The sequence below is a fragment of the Acinonyx jubatus genome, chromosome E1 (genome assembly GCF_027475565.1).
Source record: "Acinonyx jubatus isolate Ajub_Pintada_27869175 chromosome E1, VMU_Ajub_asm_v1.0, whole genome shotgun sequence".
Classification (NCBI taxonomy): domain Eukaryota; kingdom Metazoa; phylum Chordata; class Mammalia; order Carnivora; family Felidae; genus Acinonyx; species Acinonyx jubatus.
In genome coordinates, this window is record NC_069397.1 from 46,943,298 (window position 1) to 46,968,036 (window position 24,739).

The 24,739-nt window shown below is 52.0% G+C and overlaps 1 protein-coding gene across 1 annotated transcript; it reads right to left on the reverse strand.

Annotated features, from left to right (window-relative positions):
- Positions 1–536: 536 nt before the first annotated feature.
- On the reverse strand, positions 537–22,621 carry CACNG5 (calcium voltage-gated channel auxiliary subunit gamma 5). Its single transcript, XM_027047863.2, has 6 exons — positions 22,234–22,621; positions 17,755–18,008; positions 16,229–16,315; positions 14,381–14,521; positions 11,294–11,439; positions 537–10,982 (listed from the first exon to the last, which is right to left on the reverse strand). The coding sequence occupies exons 1-6, from the start codon at positions 22,326–22,328 to the stop codon at positions 10,725–10,727; spliced, it is 981 nt and encodes a 326-aa protein (XP_026903664.2). The 5' UTR covers positions 22,329–22,621; the 3' UTR covers positions 537–10,724.
- Positions 22,622–24,739: the final 2,118 nt, after the last annotated feature.

The following is a 24,739-nucleotide window of genomic DNA, read 5'->3' on the forward strand; positions in this document are numbered from 1 at the left end:
ACATGCATAGATAAAAAACCAAGAGCCAAGCCTTTGTGGACCAGTGACAGACCAGTTCACGCACCATGAACTAGAGAGTGTAATTTTTAAAAAATATTTATTTACTTTTGAGGGGGGTGGCGTGTGGGTGTGAGCAGGGGAGGGGCAGAGAGAGAGGGAGAGAGAGAATCCCAAGCAGGCTCTGCACTCTCAGCACAGAGCCCCAGGATCTTGCAAACTATGAGATCATGACCTGAGCCTGAATCAAGAGTCAGACACTCAACCAACTGAGCAACCCAGGCGCCCCCGGAGAGTGTAATTAACTCAACTCTGCTCTAGGGTTTGGAATCGATAAATAAAATGAAATGATGTAGGATAAACTGCTTGCATAGATGCTGACATAATAATGGTAACAATAGCTAAAATAATGCGTTAGTACTAATTTAATTATTAATAGTCTAACAGGGTAAATTATTACGAATGCTTTGATCATTTTCTCATCTCTTTCTCCCCCCGCCCCCCCTACCCCGGTCCCGGAAAGAGAATCCACCATTGTTTCTATGGACCCACTGAGGGAGAATACAGAGTATCTTTCCAAGGGGACAGGCTGGAAGGAAGTCCTTGGAAGAGGTCAGGGAGAACAGCCAACTCTGGGGACAGTCCCCATCCTGGGAAGGAAATGAATCAGGGAGTGTAATAGGTGGGATCCTAGAGTGGTTGAGACTAGAGTCCCTCACAGGCCCAAGGCAGGTGTTTCTGAGGCCATTGGACACCAGGCATGGATGTCCTTGCCTCTGCAGAGACCCTAGCACCTACCCTGGGCTGGGCTGTGGAATTCCAGCTGTCCGATGGCCTCTGTCATGCCCTCCCCATTGGGATTTTGGGCAACCCTTGGAGACACTGAACTTCCTGCCACCCAGTTGAGGGGGGGCTCAAGGTCAGACTTAATTTGATTTAGAAAAACAAGGTGACATTTGTCACACTTAAGTAGTGTTGGAGTAAAATTCATTTGTGCTACACTTTTTCCTTTGCACTTCACGCAGCCAGCAGCATGGGAGCTCACACATATGGTGTTTCAGGAAACGTTCTGTTGAGCAAACGGAAATATTCCCTCCTCCTCTCCAGCTGGTGGGCTTCAGACTGTCAAGGCCTCCCTTTCCGTGTGCTTGTACTGGCTATTTGCTTCACAGTGTCCTGGGATTCAGCCTGGAAAATGGGGCCTGGAGGCCAGAGTCCACTGAGTGCTCATGGCCAGCATCTGAGGCTGACTCCCCAGCACTGTCAGGATCAGGTCATTGGGCAAGCCGGATGACGCCAGTCACACTCTCACCAGTCAGGCCAAACATGGGCTGTGAGCCTTCCTCCAGGAGCTGTCAAGAGGAGAGAGGGCAGGGGCGCCTGGGTGGCTCAGTCAGTTAAGAGTCCGACTTTGGCTCAGGTCATGATCTCATGGTTCGTGGGTTCAAGCCCCGCGTGGGGCTCTGTGCTGACAGTTCAGAGCCTGGAGACTGCTTCGGATTCTGTGCCTCCCTCTCTTTCTGCCCCTTCCCTGCTCGCGCTCTGTCTCTGTCTCTCTCTCAAAAATAAACATTAAAAAATAATTAAATTAAAAAAAAAAAAGAGGAGAGTGCAGTGAGGGGCCAGCATGCAGGAAAACGTGGAGTTGTACATCCATTTCCAACATTGGTTGTGTGAAATAGTAGAAAATACACATGGTGGTCTCTTCTCTGGTTCCTGGCACAGAGCTCCTAAATCCCTTGGAATTTCCCAGGTGATGGGAGAGTCTTTTGTTCTGATGAGGCAACCCTGGGTGGGCTCCTGGATAGCTTCAAGATGGGGGCTAGTCACCAGAGAGACCAAGGCATGATTAGAAGCCTGGAATTTTCAGCCCTACCCCCCATCCTGCAAGCAGGGAAGAGGGGCTGGAAATTGGGCTAACGATTGACCAGGCCTACATGATGAAGACTCCATAAGAATCCCGAAGGAGGAAATTTGGAGAGCATCTGGGTTGGCGAACGCACTCATGTGCCCAGAGGGTGTTACACTGCAACTCCACAGGGCTACAAGCTCCTGTGTTCAGGACTCTTCCAGACCTCGCCCGCCCTGTGTATCCCTTCATCCACCTGCTCATCTGCATCCTTATCATAACCTTTATCACCTAATAAACTGGGAAGCTTAAGTGTTTCCCTGAGTTCTGTGAACTGCTCTAGCAAGTGACTGGATCCAAGGAGTGAGGTCATAAGAACCCCTGATTTGTAGCCAAGTTGGACAGAAGTTGGGCGTAACCGGGAGACCTTCTTGTAGTTGGCATCAGAAGTGGGGGACAGTCTCACAGGACTGAACCCTCTTAACCTGTTGGGTCTGCGCCAACTCTGGTTAATGTCAGAGTGGAATTGAATTGTGGGACACCCAGCTTGGTGTGGGGAAACCGACATGCGTCTGGTGTCGTAAGTGCTGTGTGTGAGAGTGAAGGACGAAGCAGTTTTTACAGCAGAGATGAGAGTAGTAAATGGAGAGCTTTCAGGAAAATGGCACCTCACCATTCTTTCCCACTTATTGAGACCTTTTCTTCCCCATCAATCTTCGAACAGGAGCCTGGACTATTTCTCTGATTATGGAAGTGGACGCTTTGGCCGTGTGGGGCATTTAGAACTGCAGGTAGCAACCAATTAAAACAGGGCTTTCAGAGCACCGCAAATATCATCTGTGTGGTTATGAGCAAGCCCCCAACCCTCTTTAAGTGTCAGTGTCCTTTCACGAACCGGATTGAGAGGGCTAAATGAAGGAATGCTCGCAAAACCCCTACTACGTGCCAGACGCTCTGAATAAGGGCTTTACATGCACGCTGATGATGACGTCTGGCGATGACCCCTCTGCTGAACTCGTAGGGCCTTAGACTGACATTCACAAGAAACCGTGTCTTGATTCAAGATGGTGAATCCATTTTTCCCCGAATCTGCCACTGACCTCGTAGGACACCATCCAGCCTTGATCATTTAGGGCACTGAGAATTGCTTTGGATTTAATGTGTGGTACTCACCTGGAGCCTCTTGGGTTGGTTTAATTTTGCCTCTTGGCCATTTTGTTAAGACAAATAGCCTGAGGAGGACTTTTACATTTTAAACACATAGTTGTCGTCTTTTAAAAAATAGACTCCATAGTATTTTCACACGGATTCTATTGTGTCTAATACGGGGTAGGAGGTGGATGTGTGGATGTGGGTGGACTTAATATAAAAATTGAGCCAAGTCCAGTCTGCTGAGAAGACTGTCATACATGGTCTCTTTATTGCCTGATCAGAAACCTCCAGAGCCCTTAAGCCTTGTTCTTATTATGATCGCTGAGTGTGAAATGAATTATTCAAAGACCAGTGATGAAGACTGGTTTAAATTCTGTGTCGGAGCCCTGAGACTGTAAGGTCATTTCTGAGCATCTAAGGCCTACTCAGAGCCAGAAGTCCATCCCTTGGCCCTGAAAGTGGGGGCAGAGAGAATACTGGCTCCAGAATGCTGAGCACTGCTGTCCTCTTTCTCAAAGGCAGGCCCTTCCTGCATCCCGATGAGTACCAGCTCAGCAGGGAAAGGGCCCAGGAGCAGAGAGGCCAGGAATGTGCCCATGGACTTGACATCTTGCCCATGGCATAGCCTCGTCTAAAGAGGCAGGGTCTGCGTGGGTTGGGAGGGAGCAAGGAAGATGCCTGGGCCTTTAGCCTCTCTGGTTGCCCACCCAGGATCATTTCCCCTTCTTTTCCTCTACTTTGTTTGGGAAGCAGTACCCCCCAACCAGACTCAGAAGGGGCTTTATCCTCAATCTGAAGGGGGAAATCCTGGTAGATCGAAGCCAGTGGTTATCAACTCTGCTTTCACACGAGAACCACCTTAGGAGCTTAAAAAAAAAAAAAAAGCTCATGTGCCTGGAACCCAGTCCCTAGAGCCTAGAACATGGCACAGTCTTGACATCACCTGGAAATTGTTAGAGAAACAGTCTCAGTGCCCAGCTCAGAACAAAATCAGAATCTATACTGGAAGAACAATTGGTCAAAGCCAATCATAGTGCAGCACATTGTATTTTCCTAAGGTGGTTGCCACAACAGATTCCTTTCTCATGTCCCTCTCTTCACAAGAGGACTTTGACGTGCATCACGTCTCAAACTGGCAGGATCTGCGTTCTCTCCCCTTACATTTGGGTGATCTGGTGATTATGATGGAAAGGACACCGGATGACATCCAAGGTTACTTCAAAGAAAGGCAATACTGCCTGTCTTTTAGGATGTTCACTCTCAGACCCCAGCTGTCATGCTCCAAGGAAGACCAGGCCTTGTGAAGAGACTGTGCATAGGTGTCCCAGCCGACAGCCCTGGCTGTGGTCCCGGTGGACATAATTGCCAGACAAGTGAGCAAGGAAGTTTTGAAGATGATAGTCGCTGACTCTAACCCCTTGAGAGATCCTGAGTGAGAACCATCTTGCTGAGCCCAGTCAGCCCCCCAAAGTGTCAGAAATAGTGATATGATGGCGATGAAGCTATTGAGGTTTGGGGTAACTCGTTATTTCAATAGATGACTGGAGTATGTGGTCACCCCTTCCCTTTGCCAGATGGTGGTTTATCAATGGGCACATGACCCCAGAGGTGGAGACTTCTGGGAAATTGGTCTTTCTTCCTAAGAAAGCCACAGGAGAAGAGATAGTCCTTCACTTCCTTCTGATGTTGTTGTATCTAGATAGGACCCTTGGCATTGCTGCCAACCTGAGGATAAAGTCAATGGCGGCACCACCAAGAGATGGAAAGAACTTGGGTTTTTGATGGCATCGTTGAGCCCATGAATTAGCCAGTCCTTGGACCCACACCTACTCCTGGCCTTCCTGACGTTAAGATAAGAAATACTCCTATTTAAAGCAGTTTGAGTCAAACTATTACTTGCCATTGAAATGACCTATTCGTCGCGGCGCATAAGTCAGAATCTGATCTCCACCAGCTTTAAAAAAGGAGGATCTCAAGGCCAAGGTCAGTGAACAGTAGGGTATCAGATACGTCCCCCCAAAACTGCTCCTTGCTGGTGAGGAGAGAGCCAGAGGAATGGGAAAAAAGCCTCTCCCAGGCTACGCACAGGACGAGGGGTTGGAGTGGGGCAGGGCCGGGAAAACACGGCAAGTCAGCTAAGCTTGGGGCATAGAGATGGTGACTCGGAACCAGTGCTCAGCCCTGAGCCAGTACATCTGCTCCACTGGGCACTACCAGGATTCCCATTTAAGTTGTCACTCAGGCTCACTCCTTCCCAGGGCAGAGAGGCCGAGGAGGCTGTCCATCTTATGGGTGGAGACACTGAGGCCTGAAATGTGCCACTGGTTTTCCTGGAGGGGGTAGCTGGAGGCTTGAAGCCCAGCTCCGAGGTGGAAAGGCTGGGTTGGGACTCAGCAGAGGAAGCCACGGATCCTATTCCCCGAGCCCTCAGCCCACTGGGATAATCGGCCAGCATCTCATCTGCCAATCAAGGCCAAGACTGAGCTCCTGATGACATTTCTAGGATGAGCTTTTCCAGGGAACTGTCAGTTCCCTCCCCTCACCCAACTCCCACCTGGAAACTTTCATCTCCTAACAGACATAGTCACATTTTGGGCACCTTTCAGCTGGGAAAGATTTTTCTTGCCCTTCTTTTGGCACGAAAGTGTTGCCTCTTGACCTTGAGCCCTTGGAGGCTCTTGACCTCCGGAGTTGGCTCACCGGGGCCTCACTTCCCATAACGCCATCCAGGGGAGCAGACGCTGGATTGAGAAGCTCCACTGCCTCCCATTCCCATTGGCTGAGAAGGGGACAGCTGAGTTCATCTTTGAAACCTCCCCCCTCTCCCCTCCCGCTATTCTGGGGCCTGTCATTTGCATTCTATCATACACAATCTTGTTCTTCCTTGAGGTCCCCCGAGTACGTGCTCTCTTTGCTAAATTCTGCATTCTTTGGGGGTGTCATCTGGGTGCCCTTGGCAGGAGGCAGAGGCTGGGGGTCTATCATTTGAGCTTGGTTGGATTTTGCCTACAGAACTTAGTCTTTTGAGCTGGAGACAGAACCTGCAGATGACTTTATCCAACTCCCTCGTTGTAGGAATGAAAAAAGGAGGTCCCTAGGCTTCTGACAATCAATACACAGAGCAGGAGCAGTGCCCTGCAGGGAACTCAGGTCCATTGCCACCCTGGAACCAGCAGAGCAGAAGCCTCGCTGGATGCAAACACCCAAGGACGGGCGACCCGGGCAGAAAAGTCTGGCTCAGAAGCAGACGGGGAGATCGGCCTTTAGTACACATGAGGAAGCCGAGACAGGCCCCGGGAGGGTGTGACCTGTCCAAGGTCACTAGGATCCCAGTGCAGTTGTAGGTGGGAAGCCAGCAAACAGAATTCTTCCAGAAGGAAGGGCCTGAGGCCCCAGCGCCCATCCTGGGTCCTGGGGAGGGGGGGGGCTTTGGCCCAGCTACGGCTCACCACCTTCCACCCCCTTGGGGAGAGTCAGGTCTGCACCGTGGTGGCCTCTGAGACTCGGTGCCATGGCTGACTTCACACTTGCAGTGCAGGCTGGGCCCTGGCCCATCTGGCACGTTCGGTGGAATCCACTTTCACCTGTTCCCACTCACGGAGTGTTTGTGTTCCAGAGGCTGGGAAACTTCTCAAGGGTTGTGTTAGCATGGGAGCGTGTATTCACTGAGTGTAGGATACCAGCCAACACTGCGAGAGCTGCAAACGTGCTCCACGCACTCGTCAGGGAGATGGCTTCGGCTGGAGGGACAGCCTGCGAAAGAACAGAGCCCTGGGCGTGGCCGTACACGTGCGTGCATGGGTGAGCAGAGATGCGCCGACTCCCCCTACTCCTGTATCTCACACCTACCCTGCAATTCTTCTTTTTAAAGTGTATACATTTGCTTTGAGAGAGAGAGGGTGGGGAAGGGGCAGAAAGAGAGGGAGAGAAGCCCAAGCAGGCGCTCACCGTCAGAGTACAGCTCAACGAGGAGCACAGTCCCACGAACCGTGAGATCATGACCTGAGCTGGGATCAAGAGTCGGATGCTCAACTGACTGAGCCACGCAGGCGCCCCCCCTACCCTGCAATGCTTAAGACGGAATACCATTTCCCCGGATCTCATCTGCCCTTTATCCATCTGTGGTGGTTCATTTAATGTGTCAACTTGGCTGGGCCACGGTGCCCAGATTATTCTGGCAGTTTCTGTGAAGGTGTGTTTCAGATGAGATTGCCATTTATGGCAGTGGACTTTGAGTAACACGGACTCTTTCTTAGAATGTGCTGGGCCTCGTCCAATCAGGTGAAGGCCTGAATAGAATAAAGACTGACCTACCCCCAGCAAGAAGAAAATCTACCAGCAGATGGCCTTCAGACTCACACTGCAACTCTTCCCTGAGTCTGCAGCCCGCTGGCCTCCCCCATCTGATTTTGGTGATTTTGGACTTGCCAAGCCTCCACCACCATGGGAACCAATTCCTTAAAATAAATCTCTAGGTGCATCCTATCAGTTCCGTTTCTCTGGAGAACCCCAATACACCACTTTTATGTGGGGAGAAAGGAGTTACCCAAACATTAAGGAAGGGCCCCCCCCGACACATCACTGAGAAGCTGGTGGCACTTGGGGATTTGCCCCCAAATGCCTCCCCATCAACTCAGTCCACAGTCCTAATAACACCCCATTCCTCTGAAGGCCATCTGGTGGGACAGAGGGTGTCGTGGAGTCCCCCCCCCCCCCCCCCCCAGGGCAAGGAGGAGGCTGGTGAGTTCCATGTGGGAGGGAGCCAGCAGTGGAATTATTCCTGCCCAACCACTGGTGACCCTGAGTGCTTTTACTCTCCAATTTATCAGACTTCAGTTCATTACCCTCCCTCTTCAAGTGTTGGAGGGGGAGGAAAAAAATATCTCATCAATGTGTTTTTTTGAGTTCTTGAGGAAACAAGAGATCAGCAAGGGCACTGGGAAAGGAGCCGGATTATGATTTCTGAGTTGAGATTACACAGTTTAATATTTGATTGTGGGGAGGCTGCAAACAGACCCCCAGTTCTGAGATTCGTGTGTGGACGGAAAGGAAGCCATAATGGTTCCACAATGATCGATAACCTTCCCCCCTCCCGCATGAAGGAGGACGATGACCCAGAACCTGTTCGTAAGAGAAGCAGAAGCTGTATGTTCCCAAGGTAAGAGCTTCCTGGCTTAGCAAGTCCAGCAGCCAGGCCAATAAAGGCCCATCCTAATGACGTCAGTCAACAATCAGCTCGTGTTTAGGCGTGGATTCTATTTTTTCCAGGTGCACAAAAACAAGCTCAGTACAGTGACAGAGAAAGGGAAATGAGGGACAGGAAAGTGCATCTTAGGAGGGTGATCACATTGACAAAAACCGGAGAAGAGCACATCTAAACAAGCGGTCCAGTTCGGAAATGCTACCTACTGGTCTGCATGTACACTGACCGATGCCTCTACTGAGGAGAAGAATGTGGTTTCCGTTTTATTCTGTAAACAGTAACCAGAGTGTGATGGTCATTTGCAAGGTGCCAATGGACTGGAAAGTTGGGTTGGGTCTATAGTTGCTATCAGTTTCAAGGCAAGGATTGAAAAGTCACGTATGATGGCATTCTGGAGCTTTCTACACGAGGCTAAATCAATGGAGTTGGGGGCGGGTGTGTGCGAAGCGGGGGGCTTGAAAATAATTTAGGCCAAGCCCCTCAGAGCAGACGGGCTTGCCCAAGGATCCGTGCCGAGTGAGTGGCTGAGCTGGGACCAGAATCGCCTTCTCTGATCTTCTCTACTGTGCTGTGAAGCAGGTGTGATAATCCAGCTACGAAGCAACTTGCCCGTACCTGTTCAATTGTGTGGCCCCCAAAGTAGTGTGTTGAGGCCCTCACCTCCAGAACCTCAGAATGTGACCGTATTTGGAGACAGGGCCTCTACACGGTGATGAAGGTAAAACCGGGCTCTCTCAGGACGGGCTCTAATTCAATCTGACTGGCATCCTTATACAAGGGAATTTGGACGCCAGGGGTGGGCACACAAGCAGAAGAAAGACCCTGTGAGGACACATCGGGAAGATGGCCATCTGCAAGCCAGGGAGAGAAAGCGAATCTGCTGACGCCTTGATCTCTGACTTCTGGTCTCCAGGGCTGTGAGAAAATAACGGTCTGTGTTTTGAGCCATCGGGTCTGCGGTGTTTTGTTACGACAGTTCTAGAAAACGAATAGACTGTCCTTTCCAAGTCCGTACCCACAGGTGTGTGGTTTTTGGTACAGCTTTCCAGGGCCCACGTGTTGCCCGCGGTGGCCCTGCGAACCTGGAAGCCAATGCTATCTTAAAGAGAGCAAGAGAAAGACCGAAAAGCTGGCAATGCAAAAAAAAAACACATGGCAGAGAGCCTGGCTTTGTTTCGCTACTCACAATCTCAAAACCAGAACTACACACACTGAGAATTTGCCTGGAGAACTGGGGTCACATCCTGTGGCGGCCCTTCTATCGATTTCCTCACCCGCCCGCTGCATTTCATGGAGACGGCCTGGTACCTCCCAGCCCAGCTTTGCTACTAGGGAAACGGGCATCACCATGCCTCATCTGGAACCATCTAGTGGCCGACATAGGCCCCAAGTCCAGGAAGCAGATGCTGCCCTGTGTTAGGATTAAAGGGCAACCCCCAAATGTTCACAGAGAGCGGCTGGATCCTTCCAAGTCTGGCTTGCTTAGACTCAAAATGCACCAGGTGTTGGCAGATCCAGCTCCAAATCCCAGGCAGCCTCTTTGAAAGCTGCCTTCTACTTAGGTGGTATAGACGTGTGTCTGTAGGATTCTATTTTAGGGCCTTGGACAGGAAATACTGCCCATTTGAGCAGGGGCAGTATCCCCAGGGCCTGAAACAGTGCCTGATGGTACTAACTCGGACCAGCCAAAGTCTGAAATTCTCCTTGTCAGAGTCACTTCTTGGGTTAAGGCATTAAAGACCCCTGTTAAAAACGGTAGAGGGGCCATACATATTAAGACATCATCAGCCATTAACACCTCTTTGTGACTTTCTCAGAGTAGCCTCAGAATCCCCCCCCCCACCCCACCCCCACTTAGCCCGGTAGGGACCAAGGCTGGGGCAGCCGAGTCCTGGTGGGAAGAGAGGACAGAAGATTCACAGCCTATGGGGTGGAGGGGGGGCGGGGAGGACAGGACGGCGTGTCGCGCGGACCGACGTGGGTAACGTAAACGGGTAAGGGATTTCACGAGGAACACTGCTTGGCAATTCTGAACCAGCCAGACCTCCGTAAGAGATTCACCTTTCGCCCTGATGGTCCAGAACAGGAACACGGGGGCCACGCTATGGCAGGCACACAGGTCCGGCTGGGTCTGTGTAAGGAACTCGGCATCTCAGAGCTCGTCTCGGCCTGGGGCCACGGAGGAAGGTGTGTGGGGACAGATAACACAGCTGGAACAGCCACGTCTCCCAAGGAAGGGGAGAGCCGCAGGAGTGATTGGCACCCGAGAGGCGGGGCCACGCCCACACCCTCAGCCGATCAGCTTGTCCGCTGGCTCCAGACTCCTGACCCCACGCTGGGGGCAGCCAGGGCCGCTCTCGGGGAAGCTTGGAGACGACACGGGTCAAGGGACAAGGGACAAGAGCGAAGCGTGGTGGGGACAGCCTGGGCCTGTCAACCAAGGGCCTGGGGCTCACAGACCATCAGGGGAGGATGGGAAGGGCCGTCTGGTTGTCCACAGTCCAGGGAGGAAGGCGGTGAGGCTCAGCAGGGGGAGGATGACATCTGGTCATAGTCGGGGCACTTGAGCAAGGCTGGGTAGTTGCTGTTCATCTGCAGGGAGGCGTCACTGGAGATGTCAGACGGGCTGCGGCCCCGGACCCAGGCGTCCGGGTGCAGGAACTGGCCTGAGTAATCGGAGCAGTTGCTCAGACGGGGACGGTAGAAGCCGGGGTGAGGCCTGTACATGTCCTCGGCGGTGTACCTCTTCATGAACAGGTACACGGACATCACCCCAGCGCTCTACAGTGAGGAGAGAGCAGAGGAGAGCTCACTGCGGGGGGGCCTGGCCTTGCTCCCCAGCTGGGGCCTGCACAAGACACAGCCACCAGAGCAGCTGGAGCCGGGAGGGACGTGCATGCGGGCACAGAACAGGGACGTCCTGGAGGAGCGGGCGGGGGTGAAGAGAGTGATACATTCCGGGGAGGAGGAAGGGCAGTGAGTGCGTCACCCCCACCCCAGCCACAGTGAGTGCATCTCCCCCCCCCCCCTCCCCCCCCCCGCCCAAGTGTCTTCCTGCCCCGCCCCCACCCAGCCTGCTGGGGGAAGGTTACCTCTGTCAACAGGAAGGAGATGGCAGCGAAGGCAAACGACCACCCATACTTGTAGTTGAAATAGGTCTCCGTGTCCCTGGTCCTGTTGAGCATCTCATCGTTGATGCTGGAGATGTAGAGCACCAGGCCCACCACCAGAGAGAGGCCTGGGGCAAGGGCAAGGGGGTGCTTAGGGAAGAAGCCCGGGGAGTTTGCTGATGGGGCACCCACCTCCCCTTGGGGTTCAGGAAGGAAGCTGTGGGCCTTGTGGTAACAATGGTCTCCGTCTGGACTAGAACGAGAGTAGGAGCTCTCCACCTAAGGACCTTGTTTAGACCATGACCTTCTAGAAAGTAGATAGTTGCTAAGAAAGCTCCCCATCCAACCACCTTCTGGGCCAGGGAAGCCCCATGGGTCTCAACCCACCTGCCCACTACGATGACCTGTCAGACATACTTGCCTGAGCCCCGTCCCTGAACATTCTGAGTCACTTGGCCTGGGCTGGGCCCCTGGCACTGTGCTCTCTTAAAGATAATGTGAAGTAAGGGTGCAGACCACTGAACTAGCACGTGGCTTTTGCTAAGCTGAGGAACGAGACGGGCTCCCTTGGTAGGGGCGGCCAGGGCATCCAATCCCCTATCTCCAGCAGGGGGTGGTGACCTCCTTGTGGAGACCAAGTGGCCCATGATCTTCACAGCCCAGCTGACCGTGGGTGCGGCATACTGAGATTGTAAGGCAGGAGAGGTTAAGCCAGAGTTTGTCCAGATTCTGGCAAGCGTTAAATCAAGAGGCCAGTGGGGCCCCAACTCCTGTGCCGTGGTGCAAGTGACTGCCTCAGGCATTCAATTAGTTACTGTAACTGAATCAGGACATAATTAATTACTCTGTTTTGAGCTGTTCAGGCTTAATTCCACTCACATGATTAAACTAGGGCATATTGTAGGGGAACATTAAAGGAAAATAGGTGTGATTCAAGCCTTCCTTGGTGCTTGACTCACATTGGAATCATTGCTGGCCCAAGGGAATCCTCGTTATTGTTATCATGAAAACAACTTCAGGTGGCCCAGTTCACTCTGAGATTTCTGATCCCGTTGCCTGCTTCTGAAAAACTTCAGGCGCCTTGAACCTACTGTACAGCCTTGACTATTTGAAGTTCATAGAAAGGTAAAGGAAAAGTTTAACCCCTGAGTCTGTACCTCTTAGACTAGGTAGAAATATCACCATGCAGAGGGCAGGCCTAGGACACTGCAGGTGCTCAATAAATACGTGTTGGATTGATGGATGGAAAGGTGGATGAATGGATTAATAGATGGAAGAATGGATGGAAGATGGATGGGTCAGTTGAAAAAAAGATGGACAGATGAATGGAAGAAAGGATGGAGGGAGAAAAAAAAGGGAGAGGAAGGAAGGAAGGGAGGGAGGGAAGGAAGGGAGGGAGGGAGGAAGGAAGGAGAAAAGGAAGGAAGGAAGGAGGGAAGGAAGGAAGGAAGGAGGGAAGGAAGGAAGGAAAGAAGGAAGGAAGGAGAAATGGAAGGAAGGAGAGAGGGAAGGAAGGAGAAAAGAAAGGAAGGAGGGAGGGAAGGAAGCAGAAAAGGAAGGAGGGAGGGAGGGAAGGAAGGAGAAAAGAAAGGAAGGAAAGAGGGAGGGAAGGAAGGAGAAAAGGAAGGAGGGAGGGAAGGAAGGAAGGAGAAAAGAAAGGAAGGAAAGAGGGAGGGAAGGAAAGAAAAGAAAGGAGGGAATGAAGGAAGGAGGGAAGGAAGGAGAAAAGGAAGGACGGACAGACCCTCTAGCCTTTGGGATGCCTCCTCCCAGATGTTACACGGACACCTGAAACTCAGCATTTCCCACACTAAATTCACGAGCTGGGCCCAAATCTGCTTCTTCTCCCGTGGTCCCTAGATCAGTGATGTGGCACGTCATCCACCCACTGCCCAAGCAAGAACTTGGCACCACCGTCGACTCTTCCCTTGAAAACCTAGTCCTTGTCTTGTTGAGTTTACCCTCCAAATGTCACCTGAATGCTTTCACTCCCTCTTCTCTCCTCTCATCCCCTTAGTTTGGGCCACCGTCACCTTTCTCCTGTGCCACCGAAATGACCTCTCACCTGCTCTCCCTGCCCCTGTCTTGCATCCCCCTCTCCCTTCATTCCCCAGGTGGTCATTCCCAAATCCCCAAATATGATCATATCATCCCTCAGCTCAACATCCTTCTGAAGTTTCTCACAGCGTCCAAAATCTGTAAGGCGACCTCACATCCCATCTCTCCTCCCACCACGTTGCACCTTACCCCCCCTCCCCCCCCCCGCCCCATCCTCTCTCTTTCCTCCAGGCTCCCTTTCCATCCCCACCCCCAACCTCACTCTTTTACCTAACTCCTACTCATCCTTCAGCTCGCCTTCTCCTGGTCGTCTTCCCTGATCAACCCTGGGTCTGAGTTTCAGCCACTGCTCTCGGCCCCATAGCAGTTCTGGCTGACTGCTATCGTAGTCCTTTTTCTGCTGTGTTCAAATTCACTGTCTACTTGTTTATATCTCCCACTATGCTGACCTTTTTGGAGGCAATGATGCCAACACCAGAATAAAGTCTGGTAGATATCATGAATGAATGAATGAATGAATGAATGAATGAATGAAAGACAACCTGGTGTCAATCCAAAAAGATAGATCCATATTTAAGGGACCTGGGCATGGGGTGTGACTGGAAAGTGAAGGGGACAGTAGGAGTCTCCTGTAGGATAGCTCAGGGCTGGGAGTGAAGGGGCCAGTATTCCAAAGGCAGGTTGCATTTTCTTGCAAAATCAGGAAGAAATACCCCCTTCAAAAATAAGTATGCTCACTACTGGTGGAACTAAGAAACAAGAGGTGGTAACAGTGAGGTGTGAGGAGACAGCCCAGGCTTGTAATCCCCACTCTGCCCCAGGTGAGTCTCGCAGGGTCATGGATGGACGTGAGGTCGTCAGCGGTGTCCCTCACTGTGACTCAGTTCTTCCTGGGGCACTAACTCAGTGGCTCCAGGGCCAGGGGTTGACCCACAGCTGTGATCAGTACTTCCCAGAGCAGAGCCATTGATCAAGAGTCCAGAGTGCACGAAAGAAAACAGCACGTCTTACCTGAGAGAATAAAAAAGATGCCGGAGACAAAGGCCAGTATAGTCCTATGGGGACGGATGTGTCCGATGTTGCTCAGGATAAACCCAATGAACATGAAGAAGAGGCTGACCAGAGGGAATGGTGTGGCCGAACGAATCATTTCTAATCGAGGGGACAAGAGGATACTGTCAGCTTCCCACGGCCTTACTTCCTGCTCACCCACCCAGTTCAAGTGTTCCTGGAAGTGTTTGCCAACCGGTCCCTGAAGTCTTCTGGCTTGCCCAGTTCTCTGGGCTCCATACCCTCCTTGGGGGGCCTGGGGACCTCCCAGTGCTGGCAGGGCTTCTGTCCCTGAGGCAGGGCTGGGAGGTCTGATTTCAAGGGCCAACATGTTTCTGTCTTTTCTCCCAGCACAAACTACTAGGCATCCAATATGGCAGCTGTGGAAGGGCCTGGTCACCCTTCTCCCTTCCTCTCCTGGGGGTATTCTCCATGGGCAAAGGCATCTATCTCTGAGTGGTGCAGGAGACAGTTCCTGGCCTTGGTTTTCTTCAATTTTGGGAACGGTCTGCATATTAAATGTATCTGATCTTTGTCCTTGGTTCCTGAGAGATGACCTCTATATCCTTGGAATTTCCCAAGTGATAAGAGTGTCTTTGATATTCATAGTGGGCTCCCTGACTACACCGAGTTTCTTCCAATCAGCTGGCTCAGGATGGGGGCTGGAAAGACCAACCATGGGATTAGAAGTTTAGGGGTTTTGAGCCATGTGATACAGGCCCGACTCTGGGAAGAGGAGGGGGAGATTGTGTTCAGTCATGTGGTTGATAGCTCACTCAACCTGCCTCTGTAATGCAGCCCAGTGAAAACTCGGCCCCAAAGCCTGGTTGTGTTTCCTGATTAGTGGACACATCCATGTGCCAGGGTGGTGATGTGTCCTGATCCCGTGGGAAGACATGGAGACTCGGCATTCAGTACCCTCCCAGATCTCACCCTATGTGCCTCTTTATTTGGTTGATCTTGATCTGTATCCTTTATAATAAAACTGTGATAAGTATTGCACTTTCCTGAATTCTACAAGTGGTTCTAGCAATTTTTTGAACCTGAGGGGGTCACAGGAACCCCTGACTTGTAGCCAGCTTGTCAGTAATGTTGGTGGCCTTGGGGACTTCCAAACTTCCAGCTGGTGTGTGAAGTGAGGGCAGTCCGGTTGGGGGCTGAGAACTTAGACTGTGACTTTGTGCTAACTTGGAGTGATTAGTATCAGAATTGTATTGCAAGTTCATACTGGTGGAGGTGGGTGGTTCAGAATCAGCCCTGGTGAGGCAAAGGCCATGAAGTCAACCTTGGGGGCCAGAGAATTTGCATTAGCTCCCTGAGTAATATAGCTTGAATGCTTAGGGTGGAACCCTCATGACTGGGATCAATGCCCTTATAAAAGAGACCCCACAGAGCTCCCTCTCCCCTTTATCTGCGTGAGAACACAGCAAGAAGGCGCCGGCTATAGCAGGGAGGGGGCCCTCACCAGAACGTGACCGTGCCGGCACCTTGATCTTGGACTTCCGGACTCTAGGACTGAAAGAAATTTCTGTTGTTGATAAACTACCTGGTCTGTGGCATTTTGCTCCAGCAACCCGCACGGGCTAAGACACGGGGCAGAATGCCCTCTCCCTTGCCTGGGTCACAAGACCGTCATCGCCACTGGAAGAATAATTGGCAGAGTGAGCTTTGGTGAGCTCAGGCCAGCACCGCCGGCTGAGTCAAAGGGCGTTAGCTCTTGCAAAACAACCTGGTCTCCCCGACTCTTCCCTTCACCCTGCTCTGCTCTGGGAAGCCAGTGACCCAGGTCAGAAAGTCTGAGGCACCTACTTAAAACATTGACGGTAGACTCTGATGTCAGCTGGGTGTTCATGGGCATCACATACTCTATGGTGAAGCAGTGGCCCCGCTCCTCACCTGTGAAGACAAGAATCATTGACGTTTCCAGGTGATTCTTGAAACGTGGACGGGAAGTTAGTACATTCAAATGGGGTTCCCAGCTGCTTCTGGGGGCTCTGACCCACAGTGTATTTGCACCTGGGCTGGATCTAACCCCAGGGCGTCCCGTCCCTGGCTGGTGACCCACATCTTTCCTGCAGACATCACATCCCGACATCACATGTTTCCTACAGAAGCGCCACTGTGAAGACGGACCCACGCATCAAGAGTCACACGAGAGGCAGTCCGCCCTGCAAACCGGAGGTTGAATAACACATCTGGCGGCCGTCTCGTTGCTCTGGGGCAGGCTCGGCCGACGATGGTGCATGGCTGGCTTAGACTCCCCAGGGTGGGTGTCATGGAACAGAGTCCGGAAAGCCTTGTCAATCATTTTGGAAGCCAAATACTAGGGACTTCAAATGCTGCTTCACATTTACATGTGACCATGTGATCGATGCCACATAGTCTAGGGCGGTGGGAGGTGAGGTCAACGTCAGGTGCCATTCCCAAAGCAGACACAAGTCACCAGGAGGCCAGGCTTCGGGGTGCTCTCCCTGCTGAATACTGGTGGGCACCAATCACCACCCCCATCCTCCAAAACCCTGTTTATTATAAAGGGACCACATGCTCCCTCTGCCCAGTGTGCACGTAGGTGACAGGGCCCTTCAAGAAATGCTCAGTGATCACACTGTGGCAGTTGCAGCCAGCTCAGGCTTGTGGCCAGTCACGGAGTATGGAGATGCTCCTCCTGTGCAGGTGGCTCTGGGCCATGATAAAGGGATAAAGGCCAAGTGCTGGGAACGGCAACTCAAGGGTTCCAGAGAAGTCCCAGCAAACTGGAGGGAGGCCCAGATAGGCGGGATCCGAGCCTACACCATCTTGCAGATTTGGAAGGACCCGCATCTGTGTTTTCTCTTTCCCACTTCATGGGGTTGGAAGAGGAAAGCCGCTAAGTAGTTCCCATTCTGTAAACTAGCGGATATATGTGACGCTGAGTCACGGAGACTCACTTCGCCTCCCCGGATCTTCACGCAAGGTTGGAAAAGTAAGTCCTGCCTTGGAGTGTTGTGGGGAGCCCCTGAGATGGAGAAGTCCCTGAACACTTCCAGACCCGCGTGAGGCCACCTCATCCAGCCTGCAAGGTGCAGTTCGGGGAAGGCGTGGTTACAGTCATCTTTCAGGTGAGGACACGCAGGTCCCGGGGGGATGACATCGTGACTCAGGGCTTGAGTTTGGAACAGGCCCTGGTCACTGCAGGGAGCACCACCCAGAGTTGACGAGGACCGTCCCTGGTGAACCGCCCCCCGTCCAGCAGGGGCATCTCCTCCCCGTGGGAAGCCCCTCGGGCAGGTTTTCCAAGGGGGCACAAGCCGGCCCTCTCTCTGGGGCCAGGCTGTCCCAACCTGGGGTGCCCTTACCTGCGAGGAAGCAGACACGCCACAGGCCGGAGTGCAGGGACATCTTGATCTCCATGCTCTGGTTCTGGGGCAGGACCACGCCCTCCTCCAGGTACAGCCAGTAGTCAGTGCTGACCGCAATGCCCAGGAGACCCAGGCCACAGACAGCAAAGACGCTGCTCAGCAGGGTCAGGGCCTTCCTCCCGCAGCCACTCATCTTCACCAGAGGTCGCTGGGCGGCCTGTGGCCAAGGTCCCGCCAGCAGGAGGTGCGCTCTGGAGGCAGAGAGAGGGTGGGCCGGTGGTAGCCACCATGGCTCTGAGCAGGCCAGGACGAGGGGTCTTCGGGAGGGAACTAAAGTCAACCCTATATGAAAAGGCACAGGGGCGCCTGGGTGGCTCAGTCAGGTGGGCATCCGACGTCGGCTCAGGTCATGATCTCACGGCTCATGAGTTCGAGCCCCGCATCGGGCTCTGTGCTGACAGCCCAGAGCCTGGAGCCTGCTTCGGATTCTGTGTCTCCCTCTCTCCCTCTCTGCCCCTCCCCCCCTCAAAAATAAATAAGCATTTATTAATAAAGAAATAAATAAATATGTAAATAAGGCAGAGGGGCAGGGAAGGCATCTTGGGAGGGTATCTTCCTCATGGGCTCTAATCAGCTGCAGCTCTGGGTCAACACAAGTCAAGAAGCCACACCACACTCCAAACCCAATGGGCCTCCTAAACCCACCTCATCAGAAACCATCTGACCTTGGCGGCCCAGCACGTGGTATTGGCAGGAGCCAGCTCTGAACCAGCCAGAGACCAGGCATCTACACAAAGTGAGCCATGAGCACAGGTACCGATTCCTGCCGAGGCCAAGGCCCTGGGCTCAGAGCTGGGAAACACAGATGCCGACTCTGCCGACTCTGATGGAGCCCACGGGCCGGCTCAGAACCGAACTCCGGGTTAATCTAGAAACATCCAGGGAGCATCTAAAACTCCCTAAGGCCTGGGTTGCCAGCCTGAGAGATTCTGGTGCAACTGGGCTCATGTGGGGGCCGTGGTATCTTATAAACAGTCTGCACGATTCTAACGTAAAGAACGACTGAGACTGACGTTCTCTCCAAGTTGAGAACGACTGATCCTTCCTACTCAAAGTGTGACCCACGGACAAGCAGCATCAGCATCACCCCGGAGCTTGTCAGAAACGCAGAATCCCAGGGCCCTCCAATTTTCTTTTCTTTTTTTTTTTTAATTTTTTTTTTTAACATTTACTTATTTTTGAGACAGAGAAAGAGCATGAACAGGGGAGGGTCAGAGAAAGAGGGAGACACAGAATCCGAAACAGGCTCCAGGCTCCGAGCGGTCAGCACGGAGCCCGACGCGGGGCTCGAACCCACGGACCGCGGGATCATGACCTGAGCCGACGTCGGACGCTTAACCGACTGAGCCACCCAGGCGCCCCTCCAATTTTCTAAACCAGAATCGACATTGCGACAAGACCCAGGTGAGCTGTGTATCTGCGGACTTCTGAGAAGCTCTGTGCCAAGCAAACACGCAACTATGCTACAATGTAGTCAGTGCCACGCTAGGGAAAGCCCAAGATGTGATGCGAGCCCCGTAGAGGGCCACCTAGTGGGGCTGCAGGGTGCAGGCACAGTTCTGGTAGGCTGGCGGCCCCCCAAAACTCTGACAGTGTGTCTGGCCTGAGCCGGTCAAGCCTGCCACGCTGCCTGGCTGTCAGCACCTTCCAGTGGTCCTTTGCAGTAATACAAAGTCAAAAACGTTGAAATAGGACATTGATGCTCACAAAGAGTCAGGTGCCTCAGCACCTGGGATAGGGAGGTGGGGTCACCGAGCTCAGGGCCCTGGGGGTGATCCAGCGGCCCTACCCAAAGCATAGCATCATCCCTCAGCTGAGACATGGGTATATCCTGGCTGAGCCAGCTGCAAGGGGACAGAAGCCACACTCAGGTCAGGAGGCTTGATTCGTCTGTGAGGTCTGAGCTTGCTGTAGGAGTGGAGAGAAGGAAGACAGGGAGGGAAATGGGTGCCCTTCACAAGAAGGGGGGACGTCCTGACCCTAGTTCCACAGCACTGGCCCTGCCCCCTCAGCTGACTGTCTACAGAATAAGCCCCACGCTGGTTTCCTGGAGGTGTGGGTGTGTGAGAACACAGAGAGAGGTTAAGAAACGTGCCCAAGGTTGCTGAGCCGGCCGGTGGTGGTACCTGCATTTGAACTTCACCCTGCCTCCTTCCTGAGACCTTGACTGTTCCGTTTCTGTGAGTGTTTTCCAAAGTGGGTTCCACGGAAGCAAAGGCGCCCTGCCCACCAGGCTGCAGAGCACAATCCTTCCCATACTGGCTTTGACAGAGGAGGGAAAAAGAAAATCCCAAACGGCCAGCCCCACCACCGAGCCACGTCATCGTCCACTCAGTGGGGTGGGCAGTAGAGCAGGATGGCTTGGCTCCCGGTTGGGTTACAAGCATCTAATAAAGCACCTACTGTGTGCGGAGCCCTGTGCTGGCTGCTACGAAAGAGGCAAAGGGAGCAGAGGCTTTGTTGTTCGCAGAGTTCACAGGCTGGAGAAGTATGAAACGGCAGCATCATGACCGTGACCTAAGGGGGGTGGGCAGGATCATAACAGGCAGAACCCAGAGCTCTGGGTTCCCAGCGGGGGAGGTAGGCTGCCCGCAGGAGCCATAGGGAAATGGCAGGTGGGCGGGGTGGTGACGTGGGACAGATAATAACGAAGACTTCCATAGCAATTTGCTGGGTACTCCCATGTGAGGCTTGCAAAACTCCAAAATCTGCCAGAGGGAATGGAATTGGTACCCCGCGGGTGGCTGGCAGGTAAGGGCAGGCGAGGAGAATAAAGGGATTAGATCCCCAGTGAGAGTAACAGCCCCGGATGTTGCAAGCGAGAGCTGGGAAACCTGGACCCAGCCTGGTCACTGACTCGCTGTGTAGGGTTGAAACAGTAACCTTTCTGAGGGCTATTTTTTTTCTCCTATGTAACACAGAGGAAGAGAATAACAATGAAAGCTAAAGTGCATTGAATATTTATGATCGTTAGGCATTCTGCAAAACGCTTTAATCTGTACAGCTCTATTACCATCCCCATTTTACAGGCGAGCAAACTGAGGATCAGAGAGGTTAAGAAACTTGCCCAAGATGGCTCAGCTAGCAAGCGGTGGTGCCTGCATTTGAACTTCACCCCGCCTCCTTCCGAGACCTAACTTGTGCTTCCTCTATGAGTGTTCTCCAAACTGGGCTCCATGGAACAATACTCTAGCAAAAAGGACTCTGGTGGGGGGAAAAAAGGGCACAGGAAGCACTGCATCTAGGTCTTGAAGAGTCACCTTGCACACTAATATGTTATGGGCCTGAAAAGCATGTTTAGTTTTGCTCATTGCAATGTTTTCCAAACTTCTGCCTCCACAAAATGGCGCCTGTTTCCGTGACACCCACTCTGGGAACAGCGTTGCCCCCCTCCATGAAGAATGCTGAGCTCTAACCTGCCCACCCCACGAACTTGCTGGGGGATTAAATGCAGCAGGAGATATGACAGCGCTTTGTAAGGAATTATTATCACACAGCAAAGGGCTAACAAGCAGACAGACCCGAGCTTCTGAAACACGACAGCTAGTGCCTGGCTGGAGCCGAATAGCCAATTTTAACAGTAAGCTTGACAGACAAAAAAAGATTTAGATCTTAGAGATTTGGGGAGAGGAAAGTAGAGAGGAGATTGGATCTGAAGCTATATAAGCAGGAAATAAAAGAGGCTGAAGTTGACCCACCAGCCCAGCTCTGTCCTAGGAGACTCAAAGCCTGCAATGAGCTGGGGCAAAGGGAAAAAGTCCCCTTCCAGAGTGTGTAACAAATTTATGGAACGCTGCACAGGGCGAAAAGTGGTAATCTTACTCCCTACATCGTTATTTTGGTGCTTCGGTTATGAAATTATTTACTTACGAATAAATAATATCATTGGCTGAGGACTGGAAAGGCGCCTTGTGTATAGTAACTCATCAGGATTTCACGACAATCCCGTAAGTAGGTGGGATTAGCCCCATTTCACGGATGGGGAAACTGAGGCTCAGACAGGTTACGTAGCCTACAGGACATCACAGGTGGGGGACAGAGTACGGATTTCAATTTAGGTCTGATTCCAAAGTCTACACTCTGGCTACATCATCTCCCTACTGAAGAAATAAATGGGTTCAAGAAGTTTGGGGTGAAGAGGCACATCCAGAGCAGGTCACTGGGGAATCTAGAAATGTACGTGACACAGGATTTTGGGAGACTGTCTTTGTAAACAGCCAAGTGTTACACACGGCTGTCTCCTGCCCCTACTGGGTTTACTTCTAGGGGGTCAGCCGGCATATCTTCTCATATTGAGACGCATACTCTAACCCACCATTTCCGATTCCGAAAACCACCTTTTAGGGCGAGAAGACTAACACATGCACTTCCCTCAAAGCACATTTAGGAAAATCAAGGTCCGTATGAGAGATTTACCTGGGATCACACAGCCAGTTCGTGGAGGGACAGAGTGCGAACCGGAAATCTTCTGAACGTTGATCCAGTGTTTTTTTTTTTTCTCTGTGCTGCATGGAAAATCGTAAGGCAGAAGGTGAAAATTATTGCAATTTCCCACCATGAACATCTTAGTTTACTGCTTCCCACTCTTTTTCCCGTGTGACAATCTTCTAGCCATGTCTTCAGTGGGCGGGGCAGGGACGGCAGTCCCCTGAAGGCACTCTGGTCTGGAATGAATTCCTAGTTCCCAAATGATCAGGTCTTTGCTTTTCTTTGGTTACTTCTCATGAGTCCTGTCCCTTGTCTACAACATCCATTCGGTTTTTCTCACGGGGGAGGCAGACCTTTTATACAAGCTGCTGACACCAGATGAGACGCTGACGCTATAATATTGAATGAAGAAAGCTGGGGGTATAAAACCACATGTTTGACCTGAGCTCAACTACGAAAAAAATTCATAGACTGGGAAGAAATGAACCCAAATGATGATGGTGGATACTTCCAGGTCACAAGGTTAGATGTATTTGATTTTCTCTATACTGTTCTGTGCTCGACAAAGCTTCTAAAAACAAACAAAACAAAACAAACCTATACCCAGAGAAGAAAACCAAAGATTAGAGTCCTCAGTTGTCCAATCACTGCCCTATGTAAACAGAAATGCAGGGTCCCAGTTAATTTCCGGGCGAGAGATGCCCAAATCGAGTGTCATCCTTTGGAGGCTGGGGCCCAGAAGCATGGCGGCTTGGAGCCTTTGAAGATGATTTCCCTGGTGCCATTACCTCTATGAGTCTGCTTGTCAATTATCAGGAATTAACAGTCGCTAATTATCATCTGTGACTAGCAATTAGGGAGAAATGTCTTGCGGAGATTAAATCACTAATGCCACATTTCCCTGCCCAAGCCAATGATGAAGCACTTGGGTGCTCAGAGATAGGTGAGCTTCTAGACAGGAGTGGGAGACAGCCCAGGTGGAGAACTGGGAGTGTGGGGGGAGTGGTGGACAGGGTTTAACTGGGGAGGAGAAAAGAAATGGAAGAAAAGTCCAACGCAGAATCCTGGTCTGTTTCCCACTAACCCAGAGAAAGCCCCATAGCACTTGATGAAGGGTTTGGGGTGGGGGTGGGGGTGGGGTCCTTGACAGGGCTTCTGAGTCAGTTCCAGCTGCGGCAACTCTCAGCTGGTCTACGTGACTCCGTGGCCACTTGGCAGCAGAATGCGCTGGTGACCAGAAGACAGCCCCCAGTGGTCCTGTATCTCTGCCTGCTTCCCATCATGCTGACCCCCATCACATTCTATGGTGGTTAAAAAGTGACCACAAATTCTGTGACACTCTTCCCATTGAGAAGTGGGGTCGACACACCTCTCCTCCCCTTGAGTCTAGGCAGGTTTGTGACTACTTTGACCAACAGAGGCCGTGGACATGTCCCATGTGACTTCGGAGGCTGGGTCACAGCAGGAGATGCCGTTTCTGCCTGGTTGCCTGGGGAGCCCGTGCAGAGAACAGCCAGTCCCCAGGTACAAAGCCCAACTCCCCCACGATCACCAAGCTGTGGAGCAGGGGTTCTCAGCCTCAACCCTACTGACATTTGGGGATGCAGGATGTTCAGCAGCATCTCTGGCCTCTAGCATCAGATGCCAATGCACCCCCGCTGTAATAGACAGAAATGCCCCCGGAGAGGCAAAATTACCTCTGGCTGAGAACCACTGCCTTGGAGGCCATAAACGGGTGTTCTGATTGACAGCCCGGCCGAGCACTTCCCAAATTCCTGACCCACAAAATCATGAGCAAAGTATGGTAGTTGTTGTTTTACACCATTGGGTTTTGAGGTAATTTGTAATACAGCACAAATTACCAAAATAACGTTATTACTCATTTGATTGGCATCTTCTTCTCGCCGCCTAAGTATGATATAAGTTCCAGGTGGACTGAGGGTCAGTTTAATCCCTAGAATCTGCAGCTATGCTGGGGAGCGAACGGCACGTGGGCTTTGGAATCAGGCAGATCTGAGATGCAATGCCAATTCTTCCATGCACACCCTGGGCAAGTCACATGACCACTCTGAACCTCAGTATCTTCATCTGTAAAGCAGGGAAAGCTTCGTAAGAATTGTTGTGAGGATTTATCCCAGTGTAATCAAATAAGACTGGGCCACCTCATGCCATCTCAGTACAGTGCTATGGTCAGAAAGTCCCACTGCCTGACACCCCAAAACAAGTGAACAACAGGGCAGATTTAATAGGGTAAATCTTTCCCTGAAAAAGGGCAAAATGTCCCGGACTTTCTCATCTCCACCCAGCTCTCCAATCGCCCTCTGATCGTGGCAATTGCTGCCTGCAGAATTGCCTTCGTTTCTACTCTGCCAAATCCCTACCCTCTCCAGCCTCCCTATCAACGAAGGCATTTGGATTGGAAAGATTTTAGGTTCTTCGCATCTCAGGAGCTAAAAGCACTCTGCATGATGATGTAAAAGGTGTCTTCGTGGTG

Excerpts from the sequence above, each read along its gene's own strand:
- CACNG5 (XM_027047863.2), bottom strand. The coding sequence starts at position 22,328 with ATGCAGCACAGAGAAAAAAAAAAAACACTGGATCAACGTTCAGAAGAT. Across the intron at positions 16,316-17,754 it reads GCGTGTCTGCTTCCTCGCAG|GTGAGGAGCGGGGCCACTGC; the intron begins GTAAGGGCACCC and ends TTGTCTTCACAG. Across the intron at positions 11,440-14,380 it reads CATCTTTTTTATTCTCTCAG|GCCTCTCTCTGGTGGTGGGC; the intron begins GTAAGACGTGCT and ends CCCTTGCCCCAG.